Raw genomic sequence first — 18,274 nt, 5'->3', positions numbered from 1 at the left:
TTTGATAACATTTTTATTAATATTAGATTTAACGCATATTGGCGTATTAGTCTCACGTTTTGCATGGCCTATTCTCGCTTCATCTGCAGTGGAGTGATTGTCGGACTTTGCATTGCGCAGACAATTGTGGTCTGATTATATAGAACATTAATTTATGGTTCATACTACATCTGGGAAAAACGTAATCTTGCTTTATTTTACTTTCATCGTTTAGCTAAATATCACATTGCATTTATCGTTTTAAGTTTGTATTTTATGTAAGGTTACCTCTTTGTGTCACTCAAGTCTGATCATTTATGGTGAAAATATGTCTTGCGAATAAATATTCTTATATATATATTCCCTACTGTAGACTGTTTCACTAAGATTGGTATATGCTTTTAAAAAGAAATTAATCGATCAAAAAGAACTCGGGAAAATTGCTGTGGTATACTATGAGTGTTTGAACAAAATTGATTGGGTTTTTCTTAATTATTAAATTATTTGCCGTAATCGGCTGGAGGCACTGCGTCATAATTCTATTGATAGTTCAGACATCGCCTTTTAGTAATAAATTAAAAATAATCAGAATAATATTCTCGAACGCATAAAACGCACAACACTCTTCCCGGCCTCCTCCTGACCCCCATTCCAGGCTGAACCCCTGCTCCAAGTACTCTCTACTCACTGGCTGAATCCGGGTTCCCAACAGTTTACACCATCCATGCTGGGGAGGGGGGCCTGTGCTCTCTCCTTGTTTTCAACCCGCACTCAGTAGGTCAGCAGCGGGGACTTTTTACTACTCTTCACCAGGAATCCTTTAGGCATGTCTGTGGCAGAAGCAGTGCAGCCTTTTTATGGGGCATCAGAGCGGCCCAGGGGGCAATTGCCCCCCTGCCCCCTGGCCCAGTCCTCCCCTGACTACTTTTATGAAGAGCAGCATGCTGAAAAAACAGGCAAATGTCCAAAAATATGTCAACGAACAGAAGAGAATCTGCTTCATTGTCTTCAAATTGATCAGGACATTTTCTGTGTTTTATTGGGGCCTCATGCAGAGGATTCAAATTCTTCTGAATCTGCAATGATGAGCCTTGATGAGGAACTTCATCTCTATTTGAAAGAAGCTGTAATTGACAGAAGAAGTCATCCTCTTCAGTTATGGAGAGAAAATGAGGCACGTTACAAAAGACTTGCTTACCATGCTAGAAGATACCTCTCTCTCTCTGCTCCTCTGTCCTCCACTCCTGAGCATGTTTACGAAGTTGCAGCATTGTTTGAACAAAACAGAAGACCTTTAACAGGTGACCATGGACATGCTAAAATGTTCCGCTTTCTGCATTACAATATTGTTCTACTTAACTGGGAGTATTGAAAAGAGTAGTGTCCTCTCCACTTCACTCTAATCCACTGTCTAGCTGTTGCCTACTTTTTTTTCTAGCAGTTTTGCACTGACTGCTGTAGTTGCAGTGAGTGCCCTACTGCTAAGAGTCCAATCCAATCCAATGTGTAGCTGTTGCCTAGCTTTTTTTCTAGCAGTTTTGCACTGACTGCTGTATTTGCAGTGAGTGCCCTACTGCTAAGAGTCCAATCCAACCCAATGTGTAGCTGTTGCCTAGCTGTTTTCTAGTAGTTTTGCACTGACTGCTGTAGTTGCAGTGAGTGCCCTACTGCAGAGGTAGTCCACTGACTCCAATCCAATCCACTGTCTAGCTGTTGCCTAGCTTTTTTCTAGCAGTTTTGCACTGACTGCTGTAATTGCAGTGAGTGCCCTACTGCAAAGGCAGTCCACTGACTCCAATCCAAACCAGTCTATCTAGCTGTTGGCTTGATTTTTTTCTAGCAGTATTGCACTGACTGCAGTAGATGCAGTGAGTGCCATAGTGCAGAGAGAGGTAGTCCTCCACTGACTCCAGTCCAATCCACTGTGACATGTGTAGCTGTTGCCTTGCTTTTTTTCTAGCAGTTTTTCAGTGACTGCACTGCATTAGCTGCAGTCAGTGCCTTACTGCAGAGGTAGTCCTCCACTGACTCCAGTCCAGTCCAGTCCAATCCACTGAGACGTGTAGCTGTTGCTTTTCTCTTTTCCTAGCAGTTTTGCACTGACTGCACTAAATTAGTTGCAGTCAGTGCCTTACTGCAGACGTAGTCCTCTTTCACTGACTCCAGTCCATCCAATCCACTGTGTATGTGTATTTTGTGTAGCTGTTATTGTTGCCTAGCTTTTTTTCTAGCTGTTTTGCACTGACTGCACTGCAGTAACATATTGCAGTGTGTGAGTACACTACTGCAGCACTTTATTATGCATTAATGCACAATCAGATGCTGTGAAATGCAAAGCAAATGTCCCTGCAATTGAAGTTTTCATATCAGTTTTTATGCAGTTGAGGTGTGAAGAACGAGCATTTAATGTTAAAAATGTTAATTAATAAAGATTAACATGTTTATTAAGAGATTTGTGTTGAATTTTGTGTTTTTTTGGGTAATTTTTACATGTGTGAAAATATCGGCCAATATCAGCCGATACCGATATGCGATCGGCAAAATATTGGTATCGGCAACGAAAAAAAGATATCAGTCAATCACTAATAATATATAGCTAATAATTCACTAATTATATAGCTCGAGCGGGTCAGGTCAATCACCACACACATTGTCAGAAGTATCCAAATGTCATCCTATTATTACAAAAATAATAGATTAAGAATACAAATGAATAGAAATCAACTGTGCTTAAGAGAAATATTGAAATACGCAAACAATCTAAATTGGAGCGAGATCGTAAGGACTATGCCAATAATCGTGTCTATAACTGGATTAATCCTCATTACTTCCAGGCCAGACCCTTTAGAAGAGGAAAAAGAAATCAACAGCATTCCACGTTATCTTCTCTAGCACCAACAGGTTAATCTACCTATATGCCAAACTCCTCTTTTTTAAGCCTCAACTGCTACAGGTCACAGACCAGGAGGAGGGAAGGCAAGCGACACAAGAAATCCAACTTCCAGGGGAGTTGCAACAAGACTGCGGAATCGGCAGAGATAACAGAGAAATGTGGTACACAATATTTCTTCCCTTACTGATATAGAGAGACTCGTGTGTTAAATAAGGGTTTGGGCTTTTGTCCAAAAGAAAAAATGTAATATTTTGTGTTAAGACAGGACATAAGTCGGCACCCCCTACTTCTTTTTCAGCTGTAGAGGTATTTTTTAATAAGGTAGACAGGGACATTGGATCATTTCTGATAGACAATACTAGAAGGGACCATATACCTAACAATATGTCTAGGGTTGAAGTAGATGCGTTATCCTCCTTGTTGGCTCGGCGAGATATTCTTATCAAACCGGCCGACAAGGAGGGTGCGATAGTAGTTATGGATGTGGATAAATACGTGGCTGAAGTGCTGAGACAGCTAGCAGATACACAAATCAGGAACAGCCCGGGTTAAGTCCAGAGCAGGTAGTTATCCAAGCTGAAATTGAGTTCAGAAGCGGGTAGTCATCCAAGCCGGGATCATGTCCAGAGGCAGCTAGTCTGCTGATGCCAGGTCGTCTGCCGATGCCAGGTCGTCTGCCAATGCCGGGCCATCTGCCGATGCCAGGTCATCTCCCGATGCGGAATTGAGAGCCAGGAAGGTTGTCAGCCAAGCTAGGTCATGCACAGAGGAACACGAAGAACAGAAGACTGCTAGGAGTGATGCACCTTGGATTACAATCACAAGGGCAAAGGACTGCAAGTCAACAGGTGATATATATAGTTAGGTGTGCAACATCATCAGTGAGCGACGCCCAGGCAGCAGGCAAGTGATGGTGCAAACAGAGTTTATAAAAGACAGCAGTCTGCACATGTCGAAGATTGCTGCCAACAGGAAGGCAAGGTAAGACCTTGACAGGTAGTTACCTCAGCTGCACGTGAAGGAATTATTGATCATGGTACAAAGTCCTTTTTGAGTGTGGAATCTCGATTTTATACATGTTGCCAAAGATCCATAGGATTCCTTAAATCCTCCTGGGTGACCAATAGTGTCTGGGATGGAATCGGTCACGACTCCATTAGCAAAATGTCTTGATAAGTGTTTAACCCCTTTAATTATGAAGACCAGATCATATATACAGGACACGGGGTATTTTCTTCAGAAGATAAGTAAAATAATAGTTGTGTCCTATTCCATTCTAGTGACTTGGGATATAGGTAGTCTTTTACAAATAATCCACATAATCTGGGTGTGGAGGCATGCCATCACCTTCTAAACCAGTCTGGAGTCTATACAAATAAACAGATGTCCTTTCTGCTGGAGTTGTTAAAGATTGTATTGGAAGAGAATTATTTTTTGTTTAAAGATATACATTATTTACAGCTTAAAGGGGCAGCAATGGGTTCCAATGTCACACCCTCATAAGCTAAAACGTTCATGGATATGATAGAAACTTAATTTATCTACGGAAACTGATTATTTTTAGAACATTGCCAGGGTTGTTACAGGTTCATTGATGACATGTTTGCGATGTAGGGTGGCAACATTGGAACCTTACTTTTGTTTAATGATTATTTGAATTTTTTGATACCAGGTTTGAAATTTAATATCCCATATAGTTTTAAAGAAATGTCATATCTAGATACCCTGTTAAGAATTAAGGATAGTAAAATTGAGAGCGATCTGTATATCAAATCTACGGATCACAATCAGTTACTGCACTTTAAGAGTTTTCACACTACTGGCGTTTTTAAATCAGTTCCTAGAAGCCAATTGTCCCAAGTAATTTGGATTGTGAGTAAAGAAGAGAAACATTCAGTGTCCCAGCTTAAGTTTATGGTTATAGATGGGATTAAAAAAAACAGAAGAGACGGGGATCGTGAATTTATATTAAGGAGACTTGCGGTGCAATGGATACATACTCTTGACAGTCTACAGCCGAAAGGGTTAAACTGGGAAATGGAGCTTTATCTTTTTATTAAATTTAGTTGGCTCATAAGCTTATTCCGATTGATATTGGATATATGTGATATAATTTTATATATATATTGTATTTTTTTGTAATAATCGGATGACATTTTGATACTCCTGACACTGTGTATAGTGATTTATCTGACCCGCTCAAGCCATTTCCTTGCCTTCCGAATGATGTATTCATCATGTGATAGTCTGTTTTAAATGCTAATTGATAGGACAGGTGGTTGAGGTTCCAATAATATATTGTATTTAAATAGTAACGCATGTTATTGTCACTAGATATACAGTATTCTAGTCTTAGGAAGGAAGTTAGCATGAAAGCCTGAAACGGTTATTGGACGGATTTTTGACAATTTTTGACATGTCTAGTTGACATCCCTCTGGATGTTTTTTACATATATATATATATATATATAATTCATATATATATGAATTATTTATATATAATATATATATATATATATATATTATATATAAATAATGTGACAGCCATATTTGCCTATTACATATTGAGGCAGGTTTCACATGCAAAAGGAGGAGACAATGTCTCTCCAAAATGAATTATATTCCTCCTTACATGTCCTTATATAGCATTTCTATTTGTTCCAAAGAGGATATCTGCCCATCAGAGATGAACGATAGGCACACATTAATACAGCTTTTAATGATTGTTACAGGTTTTTTTTTAATACAGGCACTGTCAACTAAAGTTATTAACAGCAGAGGTATATAAATCCCATCCCCGTATGGATAGAAATACAAATTCTATAGCAGATAAAACTCTTCTCTTATAATAATGTTATCTGTGTATTTCACATTTTTTTCACTGGTAAATATCTAATGATATAAGATGGTTGTAACATTAAAAACAATGGGCTCACTATATGCCTTCCTTTAAGATTCTCTGTTACAGTAAGCCATACCACAGTTGTTATTTGCTAGAATGATCATTATTTTCAGCTTTCAATGGCGCCCCTTGATCTGAATAATGATTTTCATGGCAAACAATAATTATAGTATAGTGAAATGAGCCTTTGGAATAAGATGTCAATTAAAAAGGAGCATCACACAGACTATCATTCTTTTAAATATCACTAGCTTCTTTCTAATTAAGAAGAAAAAAAGTATAATACAGGAGAACATTAAATGTATGTAAGCCCTAACAATAAACTCCATTATTTGCTCTGTTTAGGTCAATTGAATATACCAATGAAAGCTTTTTCTTTTATCTGTTCAATAAGTGCAAAATGAAGCCTGTTGTTCTTGACAAAAATCTTGCGAGCTGATAACATTCTGTGCACTCTGCACTATTATCAGGTACATTGCTCCCAGTGCTCCCAGGTATTTATGTGGACTACCCCCCCCCCCACCCCACTTTATGAATAGGAGGAGTGGGGGGAGATATTCTGTAGTCCAGTCCTTGTGTGACAATACTGTCACACCATAGTACAGTAAGTGAGCGCTGTCATCCTTGGACAGAAAGAGGCAGGTAAAAAAAAAAGAAAACAAATGCAGCCACCACATCTAAGGACTAGTAAGCTGCCATATATTTATATACATATGGATTTATATACACTGAAATATATCTTGTCATCAATTAGAAATATACCATGGCTTACATTCGTTAACCTGTTATGGACCGCCCCACGCAGATATTCTGTGGCAGAGCGGCCCTCCTGCGCGAAATCACGTACCTGTATGTGAGTTTGTGCTCTGGGTCTGGGCGGCTGTGATTGGACAATGCATGCATCGGGACACGCCGATCGTTCTCAGGAGAGGCAGAATGGCGGTCTGTCTATGTAAACATGTGAGAGGAGAAGATGGAGATCTTGTGTTTCTGCTAAGCAGGATACACAGATCTCTGTCTTCTTACAATACAAGCACCCCTCACAGTTAGAAAGCACATTTATTCCTTTGATCGCTACTGATGTTAACCCCTTCCCTGCCAGTGTCATTAGTACAGTGACAGAGAAAAGAAGGAAAAAGTTCTCCAATCAAACTGAATCATTCAAACGAAACAGGGCCAAATCCAAGGCCGGTGAAGGCCCAGATGGTATACTTACATCATAGAAGCCAATGAAAAATCTAGAAATCAGGATTTTAAAGCAAAGGACCAGATAATTGGCAGCAGCAAAGAAGAGATGAGCAAGGAGAGATGGTCCTGGGGTCCCCCCCACAAAACAGTTTCCCCCAAGTTTTACCGGCCTTGGATTTGGCCATGTTTGTTTTGAATGATTCAGTTTGACTATCATTTGTCAAACTTTTATTCATCTTTAAACAAAGCATATTTACTATTTGTCTAATTAAAACATTTTAGGTGATCACAAGACATCTGCTACCCCTGAAGAAGGAATATCATTCCGAAACGCGTTGGGTTTAGTCTTGTATTGCATTCACTCATTTGTGAGCCACTGTATTTCATATCAAGCTATGCATGTTTTATACATGTTTTTTTGTCATTTTGCTGTGTCTACAATCAGTTTAAAATCAATTTCCTCTATGTATTTTGTCATCACATCATCATGCTTTTGACATTTTAATGATTATTTAATAAAAAAAAAATTGTAATATCTTTTTATAATATACTTGATTGACCTTTGCCTGTAGGTCGTTATAGTCCCACCCTGTGGGGAACTTTTTCCTTCTTTTCTCGTATATAAGGGATGAGACCTACTATGGAATCCAAACCTATATCCACCCATTTCCCCTTTTTAGTACAGTGACAGTGCATTTTTTTCAGCACTGATCACTGTATTAGTGTCACTGGTCTCCAAAAAGTGTCACTGGCGTCAGATTTGTCCAACGCAAAATCCAAGTTCCTCTGTAAGTCGCTGATCGCTGCCATTACTAGTAAAAATAAATAAATAAATATTCCATAGTTTGTAGACGCTATATCTTTGGCGCAAATCACTTATTGGCATTTTTGTTACCAAAGATAAGTAGCAAAATACTCAACCTTAGAAACCTCAACTCAGCCTCAAAAGGTACACTGTCAAAAGTTTATTTCTTATTGGATGCAATTGGTTACTGCACCTTACTGCTGTGTCTATGCTGTGTTCAAACGTTTTATGGGTCTGTCCTCCAAAAAAAAAAAGGTATTATTCCGCAACAGGCTTTTTACATCTCTTTAGATCAGACAAGCCTCCAACTGTTTGTGGCTATTTATTACAGGTATTTTTTTTAAGTACTGATAAATCACACGGCTTTTGCAATCACATCAGTCCCTGCCCTTTGAGGAACTTACTACCAAAAGTCCCTATCCACATGCATACATACACACACACTAGGGCCAATTTAGACTAGGAGACAATAACCTACCAGCATGTGTTTGGAAGGGGATAGGAAACCCATGCAAGCACAGGGAGAACATGCAAACTCCATGCAAAGTAGCATTTTAGCAGGAATTCAAGCAGGGATCCAACTGCTACATAGCAGGAATGCTAACCACTATGTTCTTACTCAGTTACTCAGTTTACATAAGTTGCTGATCGCTGCCATTACTAGTAAAAAAAAATAATTCAAAATAAATATCCCATAGTTTGTAGACTCTATACCTTTGGCGCAAACCAATCGATATACAGTTATTGGCATTTTTCTTTTACCCAAAATACGTAGCAAAATACTTATTGGCCTAATATGATGAAGACATTGATTTGTTACATTTTGTTTATTGGGTGTGTTTTATAGCATAAAGTAAAAAATATTATTTTTTTTTTTCAAAATTGTCTGTCCTGCCAAAAATCGCAGATCACCGCCATTACTAGTAAAAATAAAAACAATAAAAATTACATAAATCTTTCCCGTAGTTAGTAGACGTGATAACTTTGGCGCAAACCAATGAAAATACGCTTATTGCGATTTTTTTTACCAAAAAATATGTAGCAGAAAATTGGCCTAAAATAGTAAAAAAAATTTGATTTTTACATTTTTTTTTTTTGGGAATGTCATATAGCAGAATGTGAAAAATATTGTTTTTTTTTTTTCCAAATAGTCTGTCTTTTTTTGTTTCTAGCGCAAAAAATAAAAACTGCAGAGGTGATCAAATACCACCAAAAGAAAGCTCTATTTGTGGGAAAAATAGGACATCAATTTTATTTGGGTACAGCGTTTCACAACCGCGCAATTGTCAGTTAAAGTAACAAAGTGCTGTAAAAAAATGGCCTGGTCATGAAGGGGGGTAAGCCTTTTGGGGCTGAAGTGGTTAAACAAGCACAGACTATCAATTATTGTTCTAATAATATTGCATATTATTATTAGTATGTGTAACACTTACCCTCAATGCCATCTTTTCTGCCACTGCGGAATTGCAGAAGATGCCCACACTGCAGGCTCTCATATACCGTCGGGGTCAATCATGCAGCCACATGCAGAAGATTAACTTGTACACAATAGGGGGTAGGCTGTGCTGAGTTGATGTGCTTGGCAATAGGGCCCATAATGGGTAATCTCATTTGTATTTGTTGATACCCAGGCATTACAACAGCCAGTAACTTTCCATGGGTGCAACATTCCAAACAGGACAGGGATTAAACGATGTCACGTCCTGATTTCAGGAACGCTTAAACTGCAGAGATCAGCAGTCAAGGTCTCGGAGCTGGAAGCCAGTGTGTTTATTTAGCACCCAATCTAGTAAAAATGACCTGACAATCCAACACAGAACCATGCTGTTGTCTTTTTGCACATGTGGATTTAATATATATTATAAAAGGGATGTTAATACCCGTACCAACCTACAGCCTCAACTCAGCCTCAAAAGCTACACTTTCAAAAGTTTATTTCTTATCGGATGCAATTGGTTACTGCACTTTACTACTGTGTCTATGCTGTGTTCAAAGGTTTTAACCACTTCTGGACCGGAAGGATTTGCCCCCTTCCTGACCAGGCCCTATTTTGTGATTCGGCACTGCGTTACTTTAACGGACAATTGCGCGGTCGTGCGACGCTTTACCCAAACAAAATTTACGTCCTTTTTTCCCATAAATAGAGCTTTCTTATGGTGGTATTTGATCACCTGTGCAATTTTTATTTTTTGCGCTATAAACAAAAAAAGCGCAAAAATTCTGAATAAAAATATATATATTCTTCACATTCTGCTATATAACATTCCCATAAAAAAAAAAAAAAAATGATAATCAAAAATTTTTAACATTTTAGGCCAATTTGTTTTCCGCTACATATTTTTGGTAAAAAAATTGCAATAAGCTTATTTTGATTGGTTTGCACAAAAGATATCACGTCTACTAACTACGGGAAAGATTTATGTCATTTTTTTTTACTAGTAATGGCGGCGATCTGCAATTTTTAGCGGGACTGCGACATTGCAGACCCCTGACTGACATTTTTGACACTTTTGGGGGGACCAGTGACATTACTACAGTAATCAGTGCTAAAAATATACACTGTTACTGTAATAATGAAACTGGCAGGGAAGGGGTTAACACAGGGGTTAAATGTGTACCTAGGGATGTGTTTCTATCTGTGGGGGGGAGGGAGGGCATGGCTTGTGAAATGATCACAGAGACCTGTGATCCTATATAGAAAGATCACATGAGCTCTGTGATCATTCCAGAGAGAAGAACGGTCAGCTGTGTTTACAACAGCTGACCATTCTTCTCCATCAGCGGGAAACGATCGCGGGTACCCGGCTCCATGCATCGGCTTCCCCGCTGAAGAGCGGGGGTGGGAGAGTGCCACCGGCATCGCACGCTCGCCCCCTAGCTGTCTGTGCGTGACCGACGTATACCTACGGTGGTTCGTGCAGGAGCAGCTGCCTGCCACAGTATAACTGCAGTGGGCGGTTGTAAAATGGTTAAAGGGTAACTTCACTTTCGTGGGGAAAAAAAATAGCAAATAGAGAAAAAACAATATAGCGTATACAACTGCAACACAAATCATATTGTAATTGAATGTTATTAAAAATGACCTTTCCTTTTCAATCTGCAGCTGTTGTAATTTTCTGCAAATAAAATGCAATATGGCTACCTGGAGGTGTTCTGTACACAGAATGTATACTGACCACACCCCATCATTTCCTGCTCGTGTGATTGGCTCACCAATTTTCCCAGAAGTCTGCCTAAGATACAAGTCAGATTTCTGGCATTCCCTGCAACAAAAATGTCATTTTTGGTGAGATACTCCCAATAGGAACACGTCTAAAGGGATGCAGGCCCAGCAGCTTCCATCATTAGTGCTCTGCAGCTGCCACAGCTGATAGAAAATTATGAAACCACTCCCATTAGATCCACTCAGCACAGAGGAACAAACATGGATTTCTTCAGAATAACAAAAGGTAGGAATCTGCAACAGAGTTTGTTAAAATCCTTGCAATGTACAGAGATCACCCAGAGGGGAATGTTTTTTTCTCAAAAAAAGTGGAGTTACGCTTTAAGGGTCTGTCCTCCAAAAAAAAGGTATTATTCCGCAACAGGCTGTTTACATCTCTTGAGATCAGACTAACCTCCAACTATTTGTGGCTTTTTAAGTACTGACAAATTACACAGCCCCTGTGTAAATCAAAAGTCCCTATCCACATGCACACACGCACACACTAGGGCCAATTTAGACTAGGAGACAACAACCTACCAGCATGTCTTTGGAATGGGGTAGGAAACCCATTCAAGAACAGGGAGAACATGCAAACTCCATGCAAGTAGCATTTTAGCAGGAATTAGAACCAGGGATCCAATTGATACATAGCAGGAGTGCTAACCACTATGTTCTTATTCAGTTTGGCGATGTTCTCCTACTACAAAGTTGATGTTTCCACTCCTTTAAAAAAAAAAAAATAAAATAAATGTACTTCTTTTTGCAGGTAAAAAATTTGATTTTTTATTTAATTTTTTTAATTAGGAGCCTGTAAAGCATTGCAACCACGATCAGCAGATCACGGTGCAATGCAGGGCTCTTGTAGACTGTCTGTGTAAGCTGTCTGCTTGTACAGGCAGGCAGTTACACACTTACAGGAAGCATCAGTTAAGAATTTACAAAACCCAGGAGCCTGCATTAACTATATCTGGTCTCCCACAGTACACAGAACACGGAAATGCAATCATTTTAGTAAATATAAACTGCAAAACACTTTTTCTCATCAGCAGTTAAAGCAGTCTTGTGTCTTCTATCAGTGTCTGGTTAAAGTTTGTAGGAGGAGTTTTCATTCTCCCCTTAAATTGCCCTATGAGGCTGCAGGACTTGTTTCTCTGTTCTCCTGTGCTGAGTGGGTCTAATGGGAGTGGCTTCATAGTTACAATCAGCTGTGGCAGCTGTAGGGCTCTAATGAGGAAATCTGCTGGGCCTGCATCCCTTTAGACGTGTTCCTATTGGGAGTATCTCAACAAAAATGACATTTTTGTTGCAGGGGATGCCAGAAATCTGACTTGTATCTTAGGCAGACTTCTGGGAAAATCGGTGAGCCAATCACACAAGCAGGAAATGATGTTTCTGGGGGTGTGGTCAGTATACATTCTGTGTACAGAACAGCTCCAGGTAGCCATATTGCATTTATTTGCAGAAAATTACTACAGCTGCAGATTGAAAAGGAAAGGTCATTTTTAATAACATTCAATTACAATATGATTTGTGTCGCATTTGTATACGCTATATTGTTTTTTCTGAATTTGCTATTTTTTCCCCTAAGAAAGCGGAGTTGCCCTTTAACTACCTAGAGCGCTCAACAGTGCCCTGGTAGTTCATTGAGAAGTAAAAGCCGAAAGCCGCAAAGGCTCATATCTTTTTAAATCTAAACATTCTGATAAGCCTAATTAACATTACCAAAACAGTATATTTATGTTTGTGGCCAAGCACTTAGTTTATATCTTACAAAGCCATTGTGTGCTGCTCTTGCATAATTCAACCCTTAAAATAGACAATAGTTTGGAGAGATCGACCGATTATCGGCAAAGCCGATATATCGAGGGCCGATATGCACTTTCCCCGATATATCAGAATCAGCCACCAAGGTGACCGATATTGCTGATATTTCGGAAAGTGCTTGTGCCGGAGTGATACCTGCAGCTAGAGGCATCACCCCGGTACCGGCGTCTATAGCCGGCGGTCGGCTGTCTTGTAATGACAACCGATGCAGCTGAGAAGCCGCTCGGCTGTCATTACAAGGGGAAGGAGGAGATGTGTCCCCCTCCCGCCGCCTTCCCACTGGGAGACCCGGGCAACCAGCCTGTACAGCCGCCGAAGACCCAATCAAAGCCTGCATTCGGCTCTGATCGGGTCTCCATGCAAAAACCCGGAAGTGATGTCATGACATCACTTCTGGTTACTATCTGGTGCCAGATTAAAAAAATGACAGCATTCAAAACCGCCAAACTTGGCGTTTTGAATGCTTTTAAGTGCAGATCCCTCCACAAGAGTACCAGTCAAATAAAAAATAAAAAAATATATTTTTTTGTATGTACGAAAATATGGCAATCGGCAATGAAAAAACGATATCGGTCGATCCCTAGTTTGGAGTGGTCTGCAAAGGACAACAACAGAGAGGAGGTAAGTATTCCAGCCAAAGCTGCTTTCTTATTTTAAAAATATTCATGTAAGTTTATTTTTTGTTTATTTTCCTGAACCTGGCATTAGACTTTAAACTCTGTTGACCGAATCGTCTTCTTCTATGAATCAGCATCTTAGTATTTTTAGGATGAAATGGCCATGTCACATTTGTTGACATACAGTTCTTGGATCGCCGGTGCTATTAATAACCAAGGGATATGAAGTGTCAGAACGATCGGAAAAGACGTGACAAGACGGCACATTGCACCTATCACAACAGGAAATTGGAGTCCGACAAGTTCATTTCGGCAAAACAAATCTAATAATAGACTTACAGGAAACTTCAAAAGATGGAAGACAAATCAAAAGGGTGCAACAGATTGGTACAAACAAGCCACTTTGGGGATTTGCACAGAAATCCTAGCCAATTAAAAAGCGGCCCGGTGACCTTTTGCCCCAGAGACATCGTGCAAAGAGAGGCAGACCTGATCTGACATCGGTATTTGCTGTGTACAGACCTAGGCAAGATAGAGCCAAATGTCACCATGGCTTTTCCGCATGGAAGCATCTACTGCTATTTTGGATGTGTGGTCCGAACTGCATTCCCCTGTAACAATGATGGATTTCCTCATGAGCATACTTTTTTTTTTAGAATAGGATTGAAAGCTCTTTGTATATAATAAGCATATAGAATAGTACACCACAATACTGATCAAGGGATATAACTATAGGTGCCTATAGACAGGAGGGAGTACTAGTCTCCTTGGGCAAAAAAAGTAAATATAATTATATGAGCCTGTAACTTTCCATCTTTATTTTTTCATCTAAGGCTTCACTATTTTCTATGATAAAGCTGTAAAATGAGTTGATTTACTAAAAGAGTAGAGTATAGCCCAAAGGAAATAAATACATTAATAAATAAAGCTTAGGGCTAGCCTGACTGGGTAGACAGGGCAATCAGGGAGAGATAGGGTTAACTAGAGTTCCTTTGGTCTCCCACCCAATTGGGTTTTTTCTTTAGCTGGGAGGAGAAGTTTTCACATCTAAACAATAAACTATCAGCGCAAAGCCTGGTATGAAATACACATAAAGTGCAAAAATATAAATCACTGTGCATAAAAATCAATGTGCATAAAAATCAATGTGCATAAACAATCAATGTACATAAAAGTAGCCGGCAGCATACACTAATCGTGTCCACACCTCACAATCAAAATTATATAAATAAAAACGTGATGCGCCAGACGTGCACAAAATTATTGCTGAAGTGACCGTATAAATAATACAAGTGTCCAGATATACAGTTCAAAAATGGTGCCGTGCTCAAAAGCAATTCTTAGTGTGTTCAAGTGTCCAAATATCATAAAGGAAGCCTCAATCCCGTGAGAGATGATAATAAACACCAGTGTGTTGAATCCCTCCACCAGAAAGATTGGCCTCTCACCTCAATATGGGACCCAAACGGGCCAGCATTAGCCTATATGAGGATAATGGACTCCTGGGATGACTCTCCAGCCTTTCACCTCCGGAGGTCGCGGGGACATGCGGTAAAAATATATAAAGCAAAAATCTAGTGCTCTCTGCTTATAAGTAAGTAGGCTTTATTGAAAAATAGGAAATGATCGCCGATCATCTCTCGGGTTGAACTAGACACTGAATGCCATACTAGCAGGCACGGCTGAGTGCCTGACAAATGTGAGTTACTTTCCTATTTTTCAATAAAGCCTACTTACTTATAAGCAGAGAGCACTAGATTTTTGCCTTATATTTTTTTACCGCATGTCCCGGCGACCTCCAGAGGTGAAAGGCTGGAGAGTCATACCAGGAGTCCATTATCCTCATATAGGCTAATGCTGGCCCGTTTGGGTCCCATATTGAGGTGAGAGGCCAATCTTTCTGGTGGAGGGATTCAACACACTGGTGTTTATTATCATCTCTCATGGGATTGAGGCTTCCTTTATGATATTTGGACATTTGAACACACTAAGAATTGCTTTTGAGAACGGCACCATTTTTGAACTGTATATCTGGACACTTGTATTATTTATACGGTCACTTCAGCAATAATTTTGTGCACGTCTGGCGCATCACGTTTTTATTTATATACGTTTTCACATCTTCCTAGCATCTGGTGAAGCACGTGGGGGAAGAACGTTCCCTCCTGCCCGCCCCTATACTGGATTTATTCATCTCTACATGGTCTTCATGATTTGGCGGTTGGGGTCTTTGGAGGCGTTTAAAAAAAACCTGCTGTGCTTATTAGTTTAGGGACCCATCTAAGGTATGGAGTCTTCTGTGGATTGCCATTTAATGGTGGGTTAACTGGTAGGTTAAAATTGTGAGGTATCTGCAGAATGTTGAGGTCGTCCCCAAGCCGGTGTGGTGCAGCTGGGGACCGTATGAGTAGTTACGCAGATACAAAGTGGAGTATTGATACTTGGTGCCTCCAAAGATTGGCACCCTCATGTTTCTTGTTATTGTATTATTATGTTGGTTCCTGTTTTAAGGAATGTTTGTTATATTTTTGTTATTGGTTTATTAAATTGCCATTACAGCCAAATTTTACTCCTACACTTGTGTGTTGTTTTTTTTCTACAGATAGTTGGGATAAAAGGGGTTTGGTTGGTTAGAAGTTATGATGAGGTTGAGGATTACATCTGGGGTGCATTAGTCATGAGTCCTCACTTTCCAGAGAATACCCAACACATGCAAAAAAAAAAAAAAACACGTTTTTGTTTGCATATGATGACTGGAGTCAGCACATAATTCAATTAATAGAGCAGGACAAAATCTCTAAGGGTCCTTTCACGCAGCGCACCGCCCGATGAGGTCCGTTCCCTGCTCAGCGGGGGATCGATCCGCTGATTCCTGCTGGCCAGGCAGATGACATCTCTGTCTCCACTCTGTGTGCAGAGATGGAGCTGTCAGATCCCCGCTCTCCTCTATGGGGAGATCGGATGAGAACGGACCGCCTGTCTGTTCTCATCCGATCCCATCCGAAATAGGGTTTCCATCCATCCATCCGGATTTCACGGACAGGATCGGAATCAGATAGCAGCGGGTCTCCGCTGACATCCACTGCCCCATAGGGATGCATGGAGCATCCGATCCGGTCCACCAGAAAAAATGACAGGCTGATCGAATCGCCCGTGTGAAAGGGGCTTTAGTGATAATAGGATACAAATGTGTAAAACATCAACATAATTAATACAATCAAAAAACAGGTGTCTCTTCACCAAAAAAACATCACCATATCAATAAATGTTAATACACATAAATAAATGCAGTAAATATACAGTGCAACACATGAAGTGAAAACCAAGAATAATTTTTTAAATAAAATAAATAGAAACAGTGAGAGCCACTTTAAATACTAAATAGTGCTATAAAAGTCCAGTGTAGAAATGGTGAAACGCCATAGAAAAAAGTTCATAGATGGAGTTCTGTAATCCAGTGATATTCCAAACAAAAGGGCACTCAGGTGGTCAATCTACACAATCCATCACTGTGTGCCATGGCCGCTCACCTTTAGCCCCGGCTCACACTTATGCGATGCGGGAAGGCTGCAACTTCGCAGCCTGTTCCCGCATCGCAAACGCACCCCTGGCAGTTCACACTGCCATATGCGATACGCTGGGGGTGTCAATGTAATCTTAACGACACCCCCAGTTTGATCGCATATCGCAGTGCGATCTTGCAGTTCGCACAGGATCGGATCGCACAAGTGTGAACCGCTGTGCGATCTGATCCTGATGCGGCTGCAAAAAAGGGTCCTGTGCGTCTTTGCTGCGGGTGCGGTGCGAATTTAGCCATACAAAGTGTATGGCTAAACTCGCACCGCACAGCCGATCGCTTGTAATGAAGGAGCAGTGCGCTCCGACATTACATTCGATCGCCGCAGCTGCATCAGTGTGAACCGGCTCTAAAGTAGAAGATAATGCGCTTCAATGGGATCCTCATAAAATGAATGTCACTCAGTGATAGGTAGTAATTGCCTCACACCAGTGGCAATATTTTAGAAAATAAAAATGATGACACAATCTATATTAGGAAAAAGCAGAATGATGTGATCAGTTTGCTAATTCTCCTTCATTGTCAAGTCACAGGCTGGTGTCAGGCTGATTAGCTGCTGTGGAGAAAATGGAGACCAACATCCTGGCTGTAAATCTGTCAGTGGTGCCTGATATGACTCTTTAAAATATAGGCAGCTCTAGATGAGAAGCACATTCTCTATTGTGGAAAGTTTATTGGAGGACCAGGTTGTTATTTCCTGAATAATTTGCCTGATACTCAGCTTGAATATATAGAAATATAAAAATATATAGCACAAATTTTTGTACTTTATATATTTCTATTTTTCCCTTTTATCAGTTTTTCCGTTATTATCATACACACCTGGTAGCAAATTTGTTTGTTTAGATCACTTCTGGAGTCAGCACAGCTTCACCTCATTTGCTAAGCTTAAGTTAAATGCACTTTGCAAATGAAAATTTATCCTATTAACACTATTGGGTATATTTATAAACCATTCATTGGCTGAATGTTAAAAGCAAGCTGAACAAAATGTTCCCTTATTTTTTTCTTATAGATTAATTCCTGTATCATTAGCTCCACCAAGTGGCCAAAATGAGGTATATTTCCTCATTAAAGCGGCGTTCCACCTCTGGTGCCACATTTGGCACCTTTCAGGGGGCAAGGGGGAACAGGTGCCTGTTTTTGACGGCGCTGTCCCTCGGAAGTTTGGCCTTCTCCTCCTTCCCCCGCCACCGAGCCAATCCGAATGCGCAGTGCACTTCGCAAATGCGCAGTAGGGACCCGCCCATGAAGCCGCAAGGCTTCACTGCGGGGTTCCCTGAC

The 18,274-nt window shown here is 40.2% G+C and overlaps 1 protein-coding gene across 1 annotated transcript in view; it reads right to left on the bottom strand.

The window, feature by feature from the left end:
* Nucleotides 1-9,372, bottom strand: part of GRIFIN (galectin-related inter-fiber protein) — a 38,947-nt gene extending 29,575 nt beyond the window's left edge. Inside the window, exon 1 of the mRNA XM_082261281.1 lies at nucleotides 9,201-9,372. Coding sequence (XP_082117407.1) covers nucleotides 9,201-9,263 — 63 coding nt within the window. The 5' untranslated portion in view covers nucleotides 9,264-9,372. The remainder of the gene's footprint in view (nucleotides 1-9,200) is intronic.
* Between the last annotated feature and the right edge of the window lie 8,902 nt (nucleotides 9,373-18,274).

This window comes from Pelophylax lessonae, assembly GCF_965119305.1.
Source record: "Pelophylax lessonae genome assembly, chromosome: 6".
In the NCBI taxonomy this organism is placed as follows: domain Eukaryota; kingdom Metazoa; phylum Chordata; class Amphibia; order Anura; family Ranidae; genus Pelophylax; species Pelophylax lessonae.
This window is presented reverse-complemented; position numbering and strand designations above follow the sequence as displayed.